Source organism: Fusarium keratoplasticum, chromosome 14, assembly GCF_025433545.1.
Source record: "Fusarium keratoplasticum isolate Fu6.1 chromosome 14, whole genome shotgun sequence".
Classification (NCBI taxonomy): domain Eukaryota; kingdom Fungi; phylum Ascomycota; class Sordariomycetes; order Hypocreales; family Nectriaceae; genus Fusarium; species Fusarium keratoplasticum.
Window position 1 is genome coordinate 817,029 of NC_070542.1, and position 22,255 is coordinate 839,283.

The window sequence follows — 22,255 nt, forward strand, 5'->3', positions numbered from 1 at the left end:
CACACTCAGCAGTCTCGGGCTAAAGATGTACAATGATATCTCTGGTGCGGGGAACTCGAATACAAACGCAACACCAGGAGAATCACGTTCTACTGTCGAACCAAGCATATCCGATCGTGTTCCGGATGTCCAGCCTGTGGGCCTGGCATCAAGGAGGTCACACCCTACTGTCCAGCCGAGTACACTTGGTGATATTCCAGAAACCATACCTATAGACCCGGCACTAGAGGGATCACAATCAACTGGCCAATCAAGCAAACCAGGTAATCACCAATAATACCAATCAAGTGTAAATCAAATCGACAATGCCAATGCGCAAACACAGGCGGCAGGAAACTAGATGAGCCGGCCACCACCAGGGAGCACGACGCCGACACAAGTGCCTCCAAGAAAAAGAGGCAGACCGCGAGGTTCTCGTGCACCAAGGCGGAGAGATGTTCGAGAAGGAAATCAGGTGCAGGAACATCAGCTAAGTGCATACCAAGCCGACACCATCAATACTCAAATACAGGGACCTAAAAGCTAGATGAGCCGACCGTCGCCAAGGAGTACGACACCAATACAGGCGCCTCCAAGATCAAGAGGCAAACCGCGAACTTCTCGTGCATCAAGACGGAAAGATGCCCGGGAAAGAAACTGGCGGCAAAGGCGACAAACCCAACAGCAAAGACCACTGGTTACCGTTGGGACCCCCCCAGCCAGTTCCCAGTTGCCATCTAATGCTCCACGACGTCAGAAAAGGAGGTCGCAACAAGCACAGCAAATAAAACCTATACCAGCGCAACCGCTGATAGCACCAAACCCCACACAGGCTGCAGAAATAACCAACGCCAGCCAATATCACCCGCACAATGCACTGGGCGTGCAGCAATGTATGAGCATTCCAAGCTTTTCAGATGCGGATCAACATGGCCAACAAGAACTTGGCGCCAAGCGTAAGGCTGATCAACACGGACAAGAACAAAACAAAAGACAAAATCGAACACGGGTTGAGAACAGCAACCTTGAAGAGCAAGCCCAGGCATTCGAGAGAGCAATTAAGCATCTGGAAGATGAATTTACAGAGAAGGAGAGAATATCCTACACAAAGGATTGGTGCAAGCCGGTCCCCCGTGAGAGGAACATATCCACAGTCATGGACTTTTATCAAGCATTTCACAACATAGACACTCTACCCATACACACATGCATGATATGCTATCAGAAGATCAGCACGATGGAGATAAAAGAGCTTAGCTGGGAAGAGTGGACAAATAGCGCAGCGATGAAGAGCTGCCGCACGTATTCATGTCCCGATTGCTTCCCTGTTGGCAAGGCTATACCGAGCTGCGAAAACTGTGCAATGAAGATCCGCGAATGCAATATGGCGCGGGGCGGGACCTTGCATCAAGCACTTGGTTGCGAGCACATGTACCCGGATGCTCTCAGAGACTTGACATTGGTTGAGGAGAAGCTGATTGCACTCAACACCCATTTCGGCTTCATTGCAAGAATCAAAGTCACAAAAAGCACCAAATAGAGCACGGCATATACACGCCATGTAAAGGGTCATATAACTGTGTTTCCAAACAGTGTTCAAGACTTGGTTACCACAGTACTACCACATCCGCTTCTACAATCTTTGGAGGACATCCATATATCCTGGCATGGGCCGCAGAGACCAGCCCCCAGCGATCTATCCAAGTTGCTCTCAGTCCGGCGAGGAGCTGTGGAACGGGCGTTGCTTTGGCTAAAAGAATTTAACCCCCACTATCGGCATATCGAAATCGACAAAGCCGAGTTGGATAGTTGGGGAGAGCCGGCGCACGGGGTTCCGAGCCAGATCTATGACATGATAGAGAGAGATAAACCATCGGCGTGGGAAGAAACGCGCACGGCGCACATTGCGCCTCCAGCAGAACGTGGAATGGATGACAATGAGCCCCAGTCACTCGAACAGATTGTGGACGGGCTAGGCAGAGCGTATGATGAGAATGATGTAAGTTACGACGAGGATCAGCAGCTCTACGACGAGCGCACTAGGGAGGAGCTCGAGTATGAGAGCATGGGAAGCTTTCTTGATGAGATCCTTGCATCTGGTATGTTTCCATTGGATACAGCACCGCGAGCAACCGATGCCGATAAACTGCAATTTGCCATTGATACAATCAGAGGTGGACACACAAATGCGCAAGCACAGCCGCCCAACCCGCCGGCTGGGAGCGCGCAGGATTCGCACCTTCAGCCATACATTCACATTTCAAGAGGCAACGAGTTTGCAGATGTCAATGATGTCTGGCATTTTGCAAAAGCATTTCCAACACTATTTCCGTTCGGTTTCGGTGGGCCACGGTGCAAGGAAGAGATGGAATCGGAGCTGTGGAAGAACAGTCTCCAGCTCACAGGGCGTATCCGTAATAGAGACAGTATTGGAGAGGGTGGAGAGGATGCGATTTCGCCAACACGTAATCTCGGACTTCGCGCATGGATGAAGAAAGTGCTGCAACGGCATGGTGGTCGCTTTGCCAATCATCCGGCGTTTTCATTCCTAGTATTCAACATAGAGGTTCGGTCTAGGAATAGAGGAGTAAGTATGGTGAGCGTGCGGCGGAACGATTTTCCCGAGGTTGAGAGAATCATTCAGTCGTTAACACTAGAGAGGCTGGCGAAAGTACAAAAGGAGTTAGAGGCGGGCGGGAGCACCCGAGATGAAGATATCAAAAAGCTCCTGCGATACATCTCATACTTTGGCTACAAACAGGCCATGTCGCAGGAGTCGCGGCTAGCCATGCGCAGAAAGATTAAAGCGCTCATCATCAGATACGGTATACCGGCGATTTGGTTTACGCTGAACCCTAATGACATTACGAACCCGGTAAAACTACGTCTGGCGGCATACCGAAAGGAGGACAAGGCTGGCGCGGAAGCAACCCTGCTTCGGGCCCTTCAGGATAGGTATGAGAGAGTGAAGCTGGCGATAACTGACCCCATAAGCTCTGCCATCTTCTTCCACCGCGAAGCAGAGATGTTCTTTGAGCATTACGTTAAGGTTGGGGAGGAATCTGTGTTTGGTCAGATTGGACAGTATTTCGCCGCTATCGAGACCAACGAACGCGGTGCTCTTCATGTCCATGGTTTGCTATGGCTCGAGGGGAACTTGGAGCTCGGAAACTTCATCGGTGCTCATGGAAACGGGGAGGATGATGAGAGTGCGGCGATGGAACGGGAAGGAATCCTGAAATATGTCGATTCTGTCTTTACCGAGGTATGTGCATCCATATATCCACGTAACCAAAAGCCAACGTAGGTCGGAAGCTAAACTATTATCTAGGATCTGGACGAATCTGCTGCCTTTAGCGAGGAGAGCGAGGCTAGGGTAGTTTACGACAACATATCCCACCTGATGACCGATGCAGGGCGCTTCTCTGAACAGTTTGACGACGAAGCCCACTTTTGCGCGGGCAGGGTCCAGATGCATATCCACACCGCAACTTGTGTCAAATACTCTCACATCAAGGAGGGAGAAAAGAAGCCCACGTGTCGATTCCATGCGCCTTGGAAGCTCTTTACAAAAAGCGAATTTGGTGCGGATGGCATACTTCGGCTTCAACGCTCACATCCCATGATCAACCGATGGAGCAAGCCAATGGCGGTTGGGTTGCGGCACAATCACGACATCTCCTTCATCGGAACCCAAAGCAAGACAATGGCGCTGATATACTACTTGACAAACTACGCCACAAAAATCCAAGATCCGATCTGGAAGAGAGTGGCCATAGCAGCAGAGCTCTTTCCGAGTATCAGCACAACCAGCGCCGTCGGGCTAGGTGCAACAACTGCAAACTACGAAGCCAAGGCAAATATAAACCGCCAGTATCTGATGAGAATCGCAAACCGAATATTCACCGAGCGGCCATTATCGCAGGTGGAGGTGATTGCGCACTTCCTGGATTACCCAAGTGAGTTCTCGAGTACTAAACAATGGTCATATGTGAATATGACAACGATATACTGGGCAATACTCCGACGCTGGCAATATCTCCAGAAATGCAGTAGCACTTTAGGCGACGACGATGATCGACCTATCGAGAACATAGGTGGCAATGGCAACGGCAACGGCGCGGAAGCCGGCGCGGAGAGGGTCTTGGTGGGAAGCGATGGCAAGAAGCTACCGTACATTGAAGCCTACCACCACCGTGGAGAGGTGCTGCAGACATTATGCTTCTATGACTACGTATCGCTTGTTACATTACAGAGGATAGATTCATCTCCCAAGGAGTTAGTGAAGATAGAATTTGAAAGGAACTGGAAGCCGGGAAGGGACTGGGTGCAAGTTCTAAGACCCCCGGGGAAGTATGCAGTGCCGTGCATTAACGGCTTTCTCGATATGGACTTTGATATTGATTCAAACACAGACAAATACCGCAGGTAAGCACAAGCCATGTAACAGTACAGATAAACAAAGAGCATGTACTGATATTAGTACTAGAGCTGCAGTACAGCACCTTGCACTCTTTGTACCATGGGAGAAGTTTATTACAGCAGCGTCTGGTGACATCAACGAAATCTGGGAGCACTGGAGACGGCAACTCCCAAAAAGACTCCACACTATCGCAGGCAACATCCAGCTCTTGAAGCGATCAGCGGAAGATGCGCGGCGAGATGCAAAGCAGTGGGCGGCTGCGGGGGACGACGCCGTTTTGGATGATATAGACGCTATGGGGTATGATCTCCAAGATCCTACAGGCCCAGTAAAAGCATATCGCCCAGACCAGGTTGGCCAGCTTGGCCGATTGATTGAGACAGTACGAGGTGCTACAGCCCCTAACCAGGTGACCGCTGGTTCGGAGCATCTTTTGCAGATGCTAGATCAGCTCCGCGAAGTTCAAGCAGATATCACCGACTTTGCGGATGATGTCGAGACTGTCGCTTCCGCAGAGAACCCAGAGCAGTGCCAGCCAACCATGGTAGCCAGGAGCGAGCCCCCAACGCAACGTCAGCTTAGAGGGATCAAGAGCAAGCAGGATCAAGCTGACAAGGAAATTGTGAAAAGAATCCAAGGCACTGATGGAGCTCAGATTACGCAAACCACAGCTACCGGCGCAGAAGCATCACTGAACCATACCTTCGCGGGCGCGGGAGAAGATATTATAGAAATGGCAGAAACAGACACCCGGAACACCCAGAGACCCAGTGCCAGGGTCGCCTTTGGACCGTCGACAACATTCCTCCATGCCGGTCGGGAGATTGCAAGGAGGTTCACCTTGAACGAGCGGCAGGAAATCGCCTTCCTTTTAGTGTGTCGCCATCTCGACACCATCCCGGACGAAGATGACAGCGATAATTTCGGTAGCAGTAATGTCGAGAACAATGATAACGCACAACTATGCGAGTTCCTGGGTGGGGAGGGCGGCACTGGGAAGTCCAGGGTCATCGAGGCGTTGGCGGAATTGTTCGCTAGCAAAGACATATCGCACAGGCTGCTCATGACGGCGACATCGGGGGCCGCAGCAGCGCGGATCAACGGCGTGACTATTCACTCCGCCTGTGGGATGCAACCCAACGCATCCGACGGCAATGCCGACGATGGCAGCACGGTAACCTACGTGGACGGTGATGCCCGAAGAAGATGGAGCGAAAAGTGGCTGCTCATCATTGACGAGGTGAGCATGCTGGGCCTCCAGACGCTCAGCAACATCAACAAGCGGCTTTGCGCCTCCCGAGGATCGAATCGAGATTTTGGCGGGATCCCAGTGGTGCTACTATCAGGAGATTTCCACCAATTCCGCCCAGTGCAAAACAAGTCGCTATTGACGCCATGGTCCGCCCTCAGGATTGCGGACGAAATGAGGGCGCACGCACTCTGGGCTCGATTTACCACCGTCGTTATGCTCATCGAACAGGTGCGCGCAGCAGGGGACCCGGAGCTGCAGCGACTGCTGACTCGGATCCGGCAGGGAGAGCAAGACGAGTCCGACATGGAGCTCCTTAACAGTCGGTGCTTCAGGGAAGGACAAGCCATACCATGGAGCAAGGGCATCACAGTAGTTACACCGCTCAATAGCACCAGGTGGTGCCTGAACGTGGATGGCGTTTTGGCCTTCCAGAGGAACGAACAGAAGCCAGTCCGGATATTTCTATCCGAGCACCGTTGGGGCAAACCCAATACATTGCCGGTAACGGAGGAAGAAGCTACGCTTATGGCCAGCGTCGGAGATGACAGCAAGATCTGTGTGCCGGCCACGTTCATGTTCGTGCCAGGTATGCCGGTTGTGGTGACCATGAATATAAACCCAGGCCTCAAGCTCGTGAATGGCGCCAAGTACACAGCGCTAGAAGTTATACCAGACAGCAAAAGATTCCCAGGCTATCAACTCGCGCCGAATATCATCCTCCACTTTGGACCACCTGCCGGCATCATCCTGTCGTCCGAGTCAACCAAGAAGTTCGAATTTGATGAAATGCCACCAGGCACAATCCTGCTTACTCCAACGAGTGCCCAAATACCAATCGAAAAGAAGAAGAGGGTCAAGAAGAGGCCTTGGCAGAGGCATAATGTGAGCCGCCGAGGACTTCCCTGCACTGCGGCATTCGCATGCACCGATTACAAAATCCAAGGCGAAACCCTCCTCCAAGTTGCGCTGGAGCTGCGAGGAACCGGAACAAAGCTGAATACCAAGACTGGACAACTCGAGGCAGGAAAGTGCGATCCATATAGCCTGTATGTGCAGCTATCGCGGTGCAAATCGCTGGATGGTATTATATTGCTGTCAAAGGCGCGTGTGGAGGATATAGTCGGGAATAAAATACCACAGGAAATGTTTGATGGCGAGGCTAGGCTGGAGCAATTGTGCGGGGGGACATTAATCGAGGCCCGGTTATCATTATTGCACCCATCCGCACAATACGAGCAATAATATAGTTTATAATTTAGATAGCAAATCCAAGGAACAGTCAGGTATGTATTGATAGATGATGGGTGTTTTGTTCCGATTCCGCCCGGAACGTCCGGTTCGCGTTCGATGACGATGATGACGTCTGAAGCGGGGTTCTCAGCACCAGACATCCACCAAAGACCCAACATCCCCGCCAAGTGGCTACCAGGTATTCCAAAAGGTATAAAGGAGATCAATAATGAGATTTCGAGAAAAATCAAACCAGTGTTTCCTATATATATATTATATATTAAAAATCCGATATAATATAATAGATTTCACCTAACTCGAAGCAGAAGCAAGAATCTCACAAAATGCACACGACAAGAGCAACGACATTATTATAAATTAAAAGCTCACGTGAATGTCACGTGATTCTTAGCTGAAAATCCCCAGCCAATGAAGACTTCTTTTCACTCGGGGGGAGGATTAGGACCATTAGAGGGACCCGGGTGTGGTATTAATCGGGGCCAACCAGAGGTGCAGCAGCGCTTACGAATCGGGTAATCGCTTAATCGGGGGGGGGGAAATCCCAGAGCTTAAGAAGACCTTTCGTACCGAAAGGCATAGACCTTTCGTTCCTCAAAGGCATCTTCGTCTACCGTTCTTGGCAGCAGTGAAAGCTAATCTTCAGCCTCCGGAATCACGACTAGCTGAAAGATGCAACTACCTCAGTAATTCCTGACATGGGCGGGGGCTGGAGCGAGAGACTAGCTATTTAGGAATTTTTCCTCGGTTATTATCACACTTAATAGGGGATTTTAACTGTGTATTGAAGCTCTTAGTTTCTTCTAATATTAAATAATTAAGGGGAATTGGTCGATTTTGTCCTAGATAAGTTCGTATTCGTCTGTTATAATAAGATTCCCCTGACCGGGCTTTAATGAGATCTCTTGACCATTATCTATTGTTTTAAGCCATAGAGCCTGAGGGTCGGGGCAGCCTTAGTCACAAAATGTGATAGGACACCTATGAACGACGGCCCAAGGTTGCTCTGCAAAGGGTCCTATCAATCGCGCACAGCGCCAATGATATTTTTAATACTATTGGCCCTTTTAATACTGAGTACCTGGCATGAAAGAATAGTGTCACTTGCGCTAAGACGGGCACGCCAAATTAGACCAAAGCCATTAGAGCCAGACTCAGATTCTAAACGTTTATATACCATATCGTGCGCAATCTAGGTAATCGCATCACTAAGCACTCCCCTAGCCGTGGCTACGCAATGGAGCTGGCCGCTGCCATAACCGTCCTGCTACCCTTCAAGTATGGTCTTCCCGTTTCCACCTCCTAGTGCATTACTGGCGGTGTCCTCGGCGCGGCCTTGATGAACTGTGGCCTGAAAGTCTATCCACTGGAGACAGCTCTTGGTGACCTTTATTGTTGGTGCCTGACTGTGAGTTCTCCTTCCTTCTAGGATGTAATAAAGTGACTCATTTCGTGGCTCTTCCGTAGGTCCTTGGCGCTAGCCTGGTTGCGGGTAGCATGATAGGAATTGCCATCAATATGTCTCAGGAGAGTGACTAAGGCTGCTGGGTCGGGCTACTATGTGGCTCCTCTAAGGGAATTCCCTAGGGATAACAGGCGCTCGAGTTAGAGAGCATGTATTAATATAAAAAAAACGATAAGCTCTCCTCGAGTTCGTCGTCAGATTCCGGTGAGACAACCATGATGTGTTCTGTAACCAACCCTGTCTCAATAAAACTCGTAAAGCTAAACGTAAAGAAGATATTCATTAACAAGTTAGAGGTGATTTATGACTTCTGAGTTTGTTAACGTAAATATCTACGCGACGGACGAGGCAATGGGACTATATCGCGAGGTTACATGACCATATGTTACATTCAGAAATATAACTCCTCCTATTCTCACTCCCTGGATTATTTTGCCAAGAATCGAAGGAGATGAGTAGTGAAATCTTCTGGCAGTTCTAGATGTGGCATGTGGGTTGCCCCCTCCATAATGACAATTTCCGCATCTGGAATATTTGCCCAAGGCTTAATTGCTGCGGGATAACAAAAGTCACCTTCTCCTGTGATAACCAGAGTTGGCTTGACGATTTTAACGCAATCTTTAACTAAGCTCCAATCTACTCGGGAAAATCAGTTAGTCCCATGCAGTCTCGTGATTAATTGAAGTAAGGGCTGCTCTTGCCTTTATGCGTTCCGGTCGCGTTAATGATGCTAGGCCCATATATCGTCCCATCTATCGTATTATCGCTCTCTACCTTCTCAAAGAATGACAGGAGGCCCTGGGGCCAAGGCCAGAAGCAGCACATGTGCCGCTTGAAGAACTCGAGCATAGCTGCTTTGTATTCCGGCGTATCGTACTTTTGCTCGGCTTCAGCTACCCAGATCGCTTCTTGCGCGGCCTGAGGGAGCCTCCTCATGTGGCCCTTCACAACTCCTATCAGCGCTTCCACGCTGACTGGGGCAGAGGCAATGATGAGGTGTTTCAGTCCAGAAGGCTAATATTAAACAGCGAATTCGGCTACAACTTCTCCTCCCCAAGAATAACCGAAGAGGTCATAGTTATTGGCAACGTTGAGCGCTCTGAGAAGGTTATTAAGTTCGGCGAGGAAGACCTCTAGTCTCCATACATTCGCATCATGCTTGGTCTCGCGCAGGTGTGTGCTGTTGCCGTTGCCCACCTGATCGTATAGGATGACTGGGATCCCAGTTTTCTCAGGTAGATCAGAGAAGTAGGGCGTAAGGTAATCATGGACTCCGCCAGGCCCACCGTGGACAACGATGAGGGGACGTTTACTGCCCTTTAGGTCTCCAACAGTGCGGTACCATGTCTGCCCCTGAATGGGCAGTCGGGGGTGTGAAAAAGACACAAATCCCTCAGCAACGGCCATTGTGACGCAATTCTCGACCCCACTACAGTGTTCAGACGATTATTTCGAGTCTATCAGGCCGATCCAGGATAAGTTGACCCTTTTGTCTTGGAGTAAGGATTGGCAGTATGTAGCATATGCCAGGGTACGGCGTCACTGGGGGTCCCAGACCAAGAATCGGAATAGAGGACGAAGCTCAGATGGTGCTATAAGTCCACTCCCACACGGGCCTAACCTCCGGCGGTCTAGGATCTTCCAGACAGATGCCGGGCTCGTGTGCTAGTCTTCCTTGCTGACAGAGGTGGTAGTGGGCTCGTATTCTGCTGATGAGACTCGAGGGTAGAAGCTAGGTGTGAATACAGACAACGGGATGGTATGAGGCTGACGAGCGGTAGAAAAGGGTTCAGAGGGCGTGGGTAAGTGGGGCCTAGCGTTGAAGCTGATATGATCGCGAGCGAGACAAATCTCTCTATGTCATCCACTTAAGTAAGGACCTAGTATGAGGAATGAACCAGGCTTTAGGCTTCTTGTTTTCGCTATGCTTAAGAAGCCGCCGTAGAGGGGCAAGGACGTGAGTTAAGATTGTCGGGGCTCTATTCTGGCCTCGTATGATGGGCAACCGATACATATGGATCGGACAAGGGAGAACATTGAGGGACTGACGCAGTGAGGACTTCTGAACCAAAATGGGAGTAGTTTTATTGGGGTTGCCTCACGTGATGACCAACTGCACAATAGACTTCCCGGCTCGGAAAGTTCACTGAGGGGTTTTCTTCCCTCCTGCAACTGCCTCACGGGGAATTGCTCGCCTCGGCAGGTGTCTCGTCATCTCTCACGCAGTCAAGACTCGACTTTCACCCCCCCCAACCTTCCCTCTGTATATAGCACTACTACAATATACAGACACTTGCCTCCCTACGAGGGAGCGCCTCTGACGCTGCGGTCTAACACGCTTACGCATAAGACCGCAGTGACAGGTGACCCGTTGCAGCCAAACTACACACACTCTGCCCCTCTTTACTGCGTGAGGTCACCAATAAAAGATGCTTTTTGCAAAGTCTAGGGTGGGGCTATGGGAGTACATGGTTCTACCTCACAAGCAGATGTTTTGTCAGAAATAAGTCGGCTTATGGGTGCATAAGCAATTTCTGGTCGAGCGAATAAGGTACTCAGAAGTACCGCTGCTACCTGGAGGCCCAGGGCGCGAATCTGGGGAAGTGGTGACAGGTTGACAGTGCGAGTCGGGAGTAGTGTCATTGTATTGGTCAGGTAAGTACTTATGCTTGACATGTGGGGCTTTTTTCAAACAAGGGTTATTGTAGGGCTGAGATATTAGTCGGGTTGCTCGCTCAAACGCTGGTGTTGGCAAAAGTGTTGGTAGTGGAGCAGCCTCAGGCAGCAATATCTTTGCGAGGCCTCAGCAGCCGAGAAAAAGGATCCCTGTAGTTAGGCGCAACTTGTGAGGCCAATAGGATTACCCAGGAACAGCGAAATGCGGGGTGGTGCGTGGTTGGTGGAGAGCTGTTCGATCTTCAACAAAACGTCTAGCCGGTGGAATGGCGGCGGGTCCTGTCCTCTGATCACAATGCCCTCACAATGTCGGCTAACAGCTCCAAATAGCACATAAATTTACATTGCATCCAAATATTGAATCAAATTACTCCTTATCGTGCTGTATTGTATGGTGACATTTCTAGCATGACGTCAACCCGGGGGGGGGGGGGCATTCAACATCCGAACGATTTTGGGAGCAACCATTGGCGGATGTGAGCAGCTGACTGCCTGTCATGCACCAACCAGATCTCGAGACAACCAGGCCCTGGATTATCCGTCTCATTAAAGATGCGCTACCAAACATGAAACCCCTCGACAAGTCAACTACCCGTCAAAGAGACTACCCAAGCCACAGACAGGCTGGGGGTACCCGGCTGGCTGGTCACGCTACAGGCCATTTCGCAGGGTTGTCGATGTGACTCATTCGGATATCCGACAGATCAATGGACCCCGAGCTATTCATTGCGTTTCTACCACAAGTACCTTTTCTTAAAGTTGACTTAGAAATTCAGACTGGAGTTATTATCCCAGAACTCCTGGTCGTCCACGTTGTATCGAACACAAAAAAACATAGGCTTCAACTCAAGATCGACCAATTCCGTCAGCCCAATGCTAAATATAAATACATCATAGCCTGGAATCTCATGGCAATGCTGCGCTGTGACTTCGGAGATGGTATTCCAGAAATCCAAGGTGAAACGGCAGACGATAGACTTATGGTAGGCAAGGTTGGCCACAACAACGGTGCCCAAGAGAGCCTTCTTATCATTAGAGAGGCAGACCCGCTCAAGTCTGACGGGCATGGCCCTCCGAGCCATGGTAAGGAGAGGAAAGTTGGGCGTGGAAAGCTCCCACTCATACGGCCCCGATTCCTACGTAGGTGACTCAAAATAAGACGACACACAGTCTTTGACGGACGACGAGCCTGCGCTCACAGCAAGAGGACGCTCCAATTTATTGAAGTAACATACGTCTTCCAAGACTAAGCCGAAGTGAACCGCTTTGGGGGAGGCAGGTAGGCTTACACTCCGACGACGACCACATGGTGGACGTATGGCGGGCCGGACTGGATCAAGAGATCTCCTACGCTCTCTCGGGGCTGAATTCCGCTGGTCACCCGGGCTCTGTCGGTCGACGGTGGACGCTTGAGACTCCCTGGAAGAGCGAGTCGGAAGCAGTTCTCTTCCGTTGCCGCCTTCGCCCGTCCTGAGCCTGTTGCTCCAGATCCCCGCGCTGAAGCCATGATCCCTGCTGCCAGACTCGCGACTTGCCTGCGACCAGTTCGACCGTAGGAGTCGATTGGCAAACTCTCTCAGCTCCTTTGGTGTCTCGGCCCTCCTGTCCGGGAAGTTGCCGACCTGTTCTTTGCTGGAAGGGGGAGGGCTAGTCGAGATGCCCTCCACGCCCCGGTGCTGACACTTGACGGGCTGGTGGAGCGGGGGCGCGACCGAGGCCCTAGCGGCCGCGTAGCTTGGCTCCGTGTGCGCATCCTGCAGGGTCCTTGAACCCACTGCTCTAGCACAGAGAGTGTCTGTGTGTGGAGCGTGGTGGGTGGTTGACGGAACGGGTAACGGTCGTTCAGGGGGTCGATTGGCGTCTACGCAGACGTTCGAAGAGGAATAGGAGGAAGGAGAGGAAGGAGTAGAAGATGAATGGTAGGAAAGGCCCGAAAGGGCTGAGGAAGAGGAGGAAGAGGAGTGGTGCTGTGCTGGAGGGATGTAAGGCATTGCCGACGGAGCTCGTCTACTGCCTGATGCCTGGCTGCCACCCAAATGCGAATGGTCTTTTGTTTGGGAACATGAAAACCTCAACGCCGTTACTTGCAAGACACGAGGTAGAGAAGCTCGATTTCGAGGGCTCGAGGGCTACGGCATTGAATTGAATAGCTGGCTTAGATAAAAGGCACGGTACTACTACAGACGCAAAGTTATCATTTATATAAAGGTGAATTATTCATGACCCATGAAGGATACAATTCCTCAATCCCTGACTACTCTAAGTGATGGTACATACAAGGTCGGCGGCTGGTGGTCTCTTCTTGCAGGGGAGGGAAAAGTTTGGCGTCCTCGTCTCCTCGATGCCGTGGTCGCGAGCTCAGAAAGCCAGACGTTGGCCAACAAGCTGTCACCCAACTTTAGTCGAGGCGGGCCTCCCCAACAGAGGGACTCCAGGTTGTCAGCTCGGCTTCCCACCATCCCGACTCCCCTGCTTCAGAGCCAGTGGTAGAGTGGTAGTCTAGCGGCGTCCCTGTCCTGCCCGACAACGTGAAAGGCGAGAAGGCTCTTGAAGCTTGGGACAAATGACTTTGCCGGGGTGTTGATTTGCGACGTCATGATGATGGGTGGTCTGATGGACGCATATCCTAGTTGGCCCGTAGTTTGCTGGTGGGTGCGGTGCGCCATGATACGGGAATTTACATGCGGTAGGGTCGGGGTCCAGAACCCCGATGCCCTGTATGGGGATTGAGAACCGCCAAGTCGATCCGGCACTGACGAACCCTGCGATCCTGTCGCAGGTACCGATGGAGCCATGAGGATCAAATGAGCGCTTGATTTTCTATCGAAAGGAGCGACGAAAGTCGGTCTCTTATACCTGTGTTCAGTCTGCCGATCTCATAGGCAGCAGGCTGTTGCCTGGCGTTAATGATGGTGTGGCGTTCACGTTGACCGTGAAGCTATTCACGATCGTTGTGATCCTTGCCCTTGACAGATCCTTCTACTACACTCTCCCCGTAGTTCACTCGTAAGGCCGGCTAATGCACTCCCACTCACAAGGGTTATTATTCCCATCGTGCTATGCTTCATATCATCACATCTCGCTTCGTGAATCGAACCATGTGCCATCCGGTGGCGCGCGCAACACCCGGCACTTGGTGCTCCTCATCTTGCTGCGTCGCGGGGTCTGGTCCTGGGGCTTCGAACCCTTCATAAGAGGCCCTTGCACAGTGAGCGCTGCCGCCGACTGCCTACCCGTGGCCGTTACGTCACCCTCTCTCTGCCGGGACTCGATCCCTCCAATCATGGCAAGCTTCATGTCAAGTTATCACCATGTGCTGGCCCTCGGGCACTTTTTGCACACGTCTCCGGCTGGGATGGTGCAATCTGGTGGACTACAACAAGTGCCTTTGGGCTTGTTCATGCTTCTGGACGATGCCACCCGTGGTTCTTATCTCAGACCGTTTTATGCGCTGTGCCGGATGCAAAGAAACACGACTAGCCCAAACCAGGCTACTGCCATGCGCTATAATGTGAAGGATTCGCTGTCGGACGCCCGGGATCCTGTTCAGGGACCATCCCCGCGAGGCCGACGATTGTTCGGAGAGAGCAGCGCCAACATCTCCCGTGCCCGAAAAGCTGGTAGCAAGATCATGATGGCATGCCACATGGCGCTCATTTCGAGTTACAGTGGTGCACAACGGACAGTGGCGTTCGCCACAGATGGCCAGAACGACGGTTCCAGCCCCAACTGGCTGGCAGCTAATAAACGGGAATCGTCGAGGCCGTCCCCGGCCGCCCACAAAACGGCCAAGCAGAGCTTTAGCTTACCCGCCCCTCGTGAAGGAGGAGGGTGGTCCGATATGCCTGGTGGGATGATCGACAGGTTTCGGGAGCATCTCAGGCGATCGGTACGGGATCCATTGGCCCAGACTCAGCCTCATTAACCGATGTCGAGACAGCCCAATTATGATCATCGATTTATCACATTGCCGCGCCATTCACGGACGGCCTCGATAGATATAATGATGCGCGTCCGAGCTTTTTGCAACAAGTCGATTCCTTCTCTTTGTACGAAACCGCAGAATGGGTTCACTCGACAAGTCATCGACCTCGAAACCCTGGACAGCCCCCATCGACAGTGACACCCACTTTGGAATTCTCTACTGGGATCAGGACCAGCTTCAGGTGAGCCGCCTTTGGTTTGTTTTTGATGTAAGCCACTGCACGGCCCACGACCCCCGGTCTTGCCCCCGGTCTTGCCCCCGCCCCCCGGGAAAGAATGTCACTGGGGCCGTCTTGACCCCCTTGTTTCCTGGTGCCGCAGCCTCTCTTCAGCAGGCTGACATCAACTGCAGCAGATGACCCTTGAATCAACATCGTGGGAGTCGGGAATCTGGGATGCGGATGGATCATCAGGGTCTGAGTACTTCACCCAAGATGCTCTCTTGGCTTATGGGCTGTCTGATATCCTGACGGCCGATCCCTCTCCTCTCTCCGGGGACGGCCCAGAAGGGGACTCGAGCAACGCTAGCTACAGCCTCAGCCCGGAGCAGACTCGCCTGGATGGCAGCCTTCATCCGGCAGACCACGGCACACCGGAAAGCCCAGCAGGTGAGGGCTCCAGACGCCCCGCTCGCCCAGATATCACGCTCAGGTCCGCTTCCAGGAAGCCAAAGAAGTCTGCTCGCCGCCGCAGACCAGCCGGTCCGACAAGGGAGGAGGCCAACGCCCGGGAGTGCCACAACATGGTCGAGAAGCAGTACCGAAGTCGACTCAAGGCACAGTTCGAGTCCCTGCTGGCCGTGCTGCCGGTGGCACAGCCCCTCGACCACACCGACCAGATTGCCGCGGTGAATCCAGGCCAGTGCTTCAGTAGAGGCCAGGTGCTGGACGCTGCGAGGGAGACCATCTTGAGACAGCAAAACGAAATTGAAACACTGACTGCAGGACGTGACCAGCTGGCAAGGGACTTGTCAACCTTGGAGCGGGTCATGCAGAGAGGCCCAAATTGAGATGTTGCTTGGACGAGTCAAAACTGCTTCTGGGGACAATTTTGGACTGGCTTGCAATGATATATACAGTCAGCGCGGCACTTTAGCTTGGTTCTACTGCTGCTTGGTGACGGCGGGAATAAAGGCCAATCCGATAGATATAATGAATGCTCAAGCATGGATCACTGGTTACAGTACCTTTTGTAGAATAATTAACGAGTTTCGTCAGTGCAATTCCTTGTCTGTATTTGGCTAGGGGAGCTACTGCGACTGGCTTGCGTCATCAACGTGGTTAAGGTTGCGGGACAAAGGGAAGAAGGTTACGAATCCGCGAGGACTGGCAACAACCCAGCCCCTCACAGGTCCCCTAGCGCTGAACCACTGCGCCGTAGGCTTTTTTTCTTTTTAATATTTAATTTTTTTTTAAAGGTTTTCTTAAACTAATTCTTGACTTACCATACGTGGCAGACAGGTGTCAGGATATGACCCACTCCTCCCGTTACTGGACTGCGTGTCGTCCTGGTCCGGCTTTTCGAGATTTGAATCGATTTGGAGCCTAGTCCAATTGCAAGCATTGTAATGGTCAGCCTGCATGGGGAAGCGTCCTGGGGGTGACATCGAGCGAATTCGAGCTCGTCACTACCCAATCGCCTCCATCTACTGCCCCGGATCCGCGAACTAGTGGGTCGAGCTTGCAGTAGCCAATAGCCGATAGGGAATGACGTGCACTTGATTCGATTGCCGCATCTTGGCCTCGCGCTCCAGGTCTGCTATATCGTGATTTGCGACTCTCCCGCAACTGGTGGAACAGGTTACAATGATGGACTTGGGATTGCCTGGAATTAGCATGCGTATCTCGATTACCTGGAAAGTCTACGTAAGCCCAGGACCATGTCATCGAGTTCAGACTGGAACTGAAGGATGTGAATGACTCGTCCGGGCATTCTGAGGGAAAAGATAGAAAAAAAAAAAAAACACAAAGGGAAACACAAGAGGGAAAGAAAAATTTTTGCTTCCTCGGATCTCCCTTCCACCCTCCAAAATTCAAACCCTGGTCACAGCAGAGCTTGGATCGGTTCCCGGGCCGTGTCGTGCTCAAAGTACTGCTCCACTAGCAGCTCGGCAATACCGTTTTGGTGACATGTCTCTGATGGAATCTGAAATGTCGACTGGGCTCCCATTACACTCCCTGCCTTCTCCGTGACTTGTTCCCCCCTTGCCTTCCCATGGTGGATGGCTGGAGTCGAGCTGTGCGGAGCCAGGCCGTCGACGGTCCTTTGTGCTTCCCTCGCAATGTACTCCCGGATAAGCACGCAGTCGCAGTTTGTATGCTGCAACAGCTCTGTTCTCAGACGAAGCACCTCCTCCTTCAGCATGTGGAAGCAAGAGAAAAGGTGTCGGCTCTGGCTCTCCAGAGCTTCCTCCTTCGCGGCCAAGGCCTGCGCCTCATCCCGCTTGCGGTGGCGGCACCTTTCGGCCGCAAGGCGGTTTCTTTCAAGACGCTTTCGACAGATCTCGTCCTCAGAAGCCGTTGCACCCCTGTGACCGCCTTTGCCGCCCTTCTGCGGCGTGGCCTTTGATTTCCGCGCACGCTTCTTTACTTTGGGCGGCTTCAAGCCGGTGGGTTTTCGTAACGAGGCGAGTTCTCGCTGCTGCTTCGTGCTGCGCGAGCTGTGGACGTGTCTTGGCTCTTTATCCTCTTTGTCATCAATTGAAGCAGCACTCGGCGCGAGCTTAGGGATCTCCACGGCCTGTTGAAAGTCGGAGTCGGCAGGTGTGGGCAACAGACGCTCCAAAGCCATATTGTTGGAAAATCTGTCGACGGCCGCGTTGTCGATAAAGACTTCAGGGCATTGGCCCGAGTCCCACGGCAACGGAGATGACGCGAAGGAGCTTATCGTGAAGCATGGGGCAGAGGAAAGCATCCAACTGCCAGGGGTGCAGAATGGGACCATGCCCTGGGGATGGGGCCAAAACGGGCGGGGGCCAAACGGCTGCTCGTCGTCCATGTATTCCTTGGAACTAGCTAATCGACCAACCCCAAAGAAGTGGGTTTCCATTATCTCCGTGGCGGCTATGGTAACGGTGCAGCCCTCTGCCTTGGTCTGCAGCTGGAAAGCTGTTGCTGGTGAGGGAGCTGGATATTGGCGTCGAGATGTTGACTTCAGGCTTGAGAGTTCCGGTCTCTTGCTGAGCGTCGATGAAGGCAAGGAGACATGCGGTCGTGGTTAGATCAATCAAGCAAGGCAGGCAGTAAATAGATAGGTGTCTGTGCCCATGAGCCTTCGAGCCGCTGTGGGATGAATAACGAAGACTGGGGCGCGTGGCATGCACAACGTCAAGCACGCTCTTGGGGACGTCTTATGTCAACTGGCTGAAGCTCAAACAGCTTGAAATCTGCACTTGAAGCTGTAGGGACACACGGTGGTTCAAGGGTATCAATATGGGCCCTCGGTCCTCGAGGTACGGCAGGTCGCGTTACCACCGGGCCACCGGCCGTGCCGCTGGGTGAAGGTGTGATCAACACATGCGCCCAATACGACAGACGAGTTTCGTACAGCGGCCGGCACTCCAAATGATCTGACGCGACCTCCTGAGAACAAGGTTTTCGCCGATGTCACATGTAGTAGAGAGCCAACATTGCCGCAGCAATCAGATCAGCAGGACTGTGCGGTACCTTTGGGGGCGCCAGCCCGAGATTGGCGAAGAGGAGGCTGCAGGAGGATATTCACCGTCGGGGGGGAGGGGGTTTACGGTCGCACATTACCACATGGGTGACAAAACCATGTACGAAAATGACCAGAGCTATTTCGCACATAGGCTTTAGGCGTTTTTATATAGGGCTACAGTATTGATATGATAGCGCACTGTTTTGAATGTAGCAGAGCTGATGCCATACCAAGCGGTGCTGATGCCATTCGCGATCGGACGTGATTGGGTATATCTACGTATAAGACAAGGTTAGTCGCACAATCTCATAATAGATAGACCCGAGCTTACTTAGGGAATGGATGGGGATGGCCCATGACTGCTACGAGGTGGCGATAGGCTAGGTATTAATGCTGGTGTGTATGTGTGAGTAAGTGAGTGAAATAATTGTGACGCGTCACCAGGAATTATCACGATATATTCCCTGGTGGAGATGCCATCTAAATGAAGAGAAACCTTCCGGATAGTGTGCTGTACTGTAGTCTTACAAGGGGGCATAAAATTACTAAGAATTTTAACATGGTTGAGGCTCCTAAAAAGGGTTGTCACCCATGTGGTAATGTGCAACCGTAGTAGATGTCGCCCGACTCCAATTAAAAGCGGATCGCCGTGCAGGCGAGCTGAAGCCGTTGTGAACCAACCGCAGAAGATCAAACACGGGCCGACAGGGAACCCATACTCAATCCTACGGGAGTCATATCATCTCCATGCGGCCGATCCTGTGAGCGCCTTGGTGGCATTGCTCCTTCAGGATGCGATTCCCTGCCCGTCTGCTGCTATGTTTTCTCAGCTTGCTTGGCGTGAGCTGGCAACGCCGGCGAGGGTCAATATGTTTATAAAATCGAAGGGGATGCCATGAGTTTAGGAGGCATCCTCTTTAGCCCTGCCTCCACAGTCTTGACTGGCCGTCGACTTCTTGTCCTCCAACATGTTGGTCAATTCTCTCCTTCTCACGGCCACCGCTGCCATCTCTCTCCTTCCCAGTCTCGTGTATGCAGCACCGGCACCTGCGGTCGTATATCACGAGGATGGTTCGGTTGAGCTCGTTGTGGATTCTACCGATGACGACGGCAATGTCGTAGCCAAGAGGAATGTCTTCCTTGAAAGCTTCACCGGCTGCAGCAAAGACCAAGAAGCGAGCATCGTTGGATCGTGGCGATCCATGCTTGAGATGGCCGCCAAAATCAAGGACAAGGTCGACTTCAACGAGCAGGTATGTACTATCGAACCACATCAATACTAGGATAGGAGCCTGTGCTAATATTGACCAAGGTTGCCAAAGATTTCCTGGGAGATCCGTCCCGAAACAAGGACGATCAAGATATGATCAAGAGTTAGATCCCAGCCCCAAGTAGAAGCCGATGGGTATGGATGCTTATTTTTGCCAGAACTCATCAACTCTGTCGGGACCTGGCAGCTGGGCGGCCGAATCAACTGGCACTTGCAGATGCGATGCGACGACCCGAACAGAAAAAAGAAACAGAGAGGCGCGAGCTTTCCTGACGGATGCCCCACCGGTGCAAAAAAAGAAGACTTTGAGAAATGTACATACGCACCCGGACAAGTTGATGCCTGGTTTCTAAAACTGACCCCCTCTCTAGGCGCAAGCCGGTGCTGGAGGAGCGCCGGGACAGGAGATAACGGTGAGGTAATCTGGAGGAAAAGGGCAATCGCCTATACAGAGAACTGGCCGAGCACTCATGTTGGCATGATGAACTGGTGCCCTGGTTGGTTTGACCAACCAACCTGCAACAGCGCAGCTTCCAAATGGTCGAGGGCTTCAGACGCGAACAAGTTCAATATGATCAACTATCAGTGCAGAGGCAAGTGGCTGACTGCTTCCTATATCCGTCTATTAGAGTGCCGTCTAACCCACCCAATACAGAGCAATCCATGGTACACGAACTCTTCCATATCGACGCCAACTGGAAGCACCACGCCTACGGCAACGGCCACATCATGGATCGGTCCATGTACCTCGAGAACCCAAACGGAGGACCTAAATTGAAGAGGCAAGCCTACGGACCACTATATACCAAAGTGCTGGCTCGTTATGGCTTGAAGAGTGTCGGTCTCTATGTTAGAACAAACGGTATGACCATCACGTACCATAGCCGCTCAAGAGGACCTGTGTTTTGTGCTGATGCGTGATATAATTAGCCGACAACCTGGCCTTTTACTTTCTGGGCAAATGGATCCAGGAAGAATTCGGTGTCTACCCCAACGAACCGATTACGGACAAGAGACCAATAGGCTTTGACAAAGCGCCGCAGCACAAGCGCGACGACGGCATGCCCGACGAGACGCCCGACGTCTGGGATCCGATCCGTGAGGTCGATGGAAAAGTAGAGTTGGGTGACCCGAACGACCTGGCTCAGGCGCTGGGTGCCGAATCCAAAGAGGATGCGTATACGCTCTACGAGGATAACCCAGACGCCTGCCTCGACTTTGTGGCACAAGACGAGAACGATGAGAATCCGGTATGCGTCGATATAGGAGAAGTCGTGGAGCTCGAGGCCGACCAGGCCCCAGTTGCAGGCCCCGTCGATGCGCCAACTGCAGGTCCTGTCGTCGCCCCAACTGCAGGCCCTGCCGCCGCCCCAGCTGCAGGTCCCGTCACCGAAACTAGGACCGGCGAGGTTGCTACTTCCTGCGTCTACACCGTCACGACCATCGAGGGTGTCACCGAGCCCGGTGTCTACACGCTTGAGCCCACCGTGGAGACCATGTGTCTCTGCAACGATGTCATCCAGGCCGGCATCGCCACCGTGACTGCCGAGGATAACTCGAGATACCTTGTGTGTCAAGTTGAGAACCAGATCACCGTGTCGACTCTGCCGCCTGAAGAGCCCACGCCGGAGCCCGAGTCGCCCGGGGAAGAGACCAAGTCGGAGGACCAGCCGCCCGAGCCCACTCCCCAGGATCCTGAGAGCCCCGACTGCAAGGCCTGTAGCGATAACATGGGAGCGAGCTCGTGCCCCGCCGAGGATCAGCAGTGCCTTATCGATCAGTGCAGGAATGACGAGGCGTGCCAGAGGTGTGTCTTTGATTGCGATGGGATGTTTGAGTGAGATTGGCTTGGATGCCGTGATGTGGTGGGGTGATATTCCATTCAATGATGGCAGTCATGATGCAAAGTATCATGGTGCTAATCCTACATTGTCCCTAACTGAGAGGGCACTTCGATCTCGAAAGTCGTGGTATCAGATGATATTTACTCTTCCAATATATAGACTTCATGGTGTGATTCCAGAGCGGCGGCTTTTACCATCGAGTCTCTTAAACAACGAGTTTGTGGTATCGACCGCCCTGGATTCAGGAGAGGCGAATGAGAACTTGATGCTCACTAAGGACGCAGAGAACTTGGTCTATCCATGTTGGGTTTCCTTCAATAATCATATAACAATACGCGAAGTTCCGTCATCCAGCCAAAATCACACTTTATTGCTCCTGTCTTTCAGTTCTACGCCCCATCGAGTAGGGTTCCGTCGAGGTAATTTACCGAATGGTAATTTACCTAACGTACATGCA

General features: G+C 52.2%; 4 protein-coding genes across 4 annotated transcripts; 3 read left to right on the forward strand and 1 right to left on the reverse strand.

Annotated features, from left to right (window-relative positions):
- Positions 1 to 1,906: 1,906 nt before the first annotated feature.
- On the forward strand, positions 1,907 to 8,208 carry NCS57_01482900 (Helitron-like-N domain-containing protein; the record flags this gene model as incomplete). Its single annotated transcript, XM_053064415.1, has 5 exons — positions 1,907 to 3,244; positions 3,311 to 4,407; positions 4,469 to 5,882; positions 5,937 to 6,700; positions 8,127 to 8,208. The coding sequence occupies 5 exons, from the start codon at positions 1,907 to 1,909 to the stop codon at positions 8,206 to 8,208; spliced, it is 4,695 nt and encodes a 1,564-aa protein (XP_052906299.1).
- Positions 8,209 to 15,107: 6,899 nt separating this feature from the next.
- NCS57_01483000 (BHLH domain-containing protein) lies at positions 15,108 to 16,036 on the forward strand (the record flags this gene model as incomplete). Its single annotated transcript, XM_053064416.1, has 2 exons — positions 15,108 to 15,209; positions 15,380 to 16,036. 2 exons carry the CDS (start codon positions 15,108 to 15,110, stop codon positions 16,034 to 16,036), a joined length of 759 nt encoding a protein of 252 aa, XP_052906300.1.
- A 1,034-nt stretch (positions 16,037 to 17,070) lies between these two features.
- On the reverse strand, positions 17,071 to 18,075 carry NCS57_01483100 (BZIP domain-containing protein; the record flags this gene model as incomplete). Its single annotated transcript, XM_053064417.1, has 1 exon — positions 17,071 to 18,075. One exon carries the CDS (start codon positions 18,073 to 18,075, stop codon positions 17,071 to 17,073), a length of 1,005 nt encoding a protein of 334 aa, XP_052906301.1.
- Positions 18,076 to 19,652: 1,577 nt separating this feature from the next.
- On the forward strand, positions 19,653 to 21,795 carry NCS57_01483200 (uncharacterized protein; the record flags this gene model as incomplete). The annotated part of the gene is made up of 6 exons (XM_053064418.1): positions 19,653 to 19,937; positions 19,997 to 20,057; positions 20,113 to 20,268; positions 20,326 to 20,547; positions 20,610 to 20,816; positions 20,885 to 21,795. The coding sequence occupies 6 exons, from the start codon at positions 19,653 to 19,655 to the stop codon at positions 21,793 to 21,795; spliced, it is 1,842 nt and encodes a 613-aa protein (XP_052906302.1).
- Between the last annotated feature and the right edge of the window lie 460 nt (positions 21,796 to 22,255).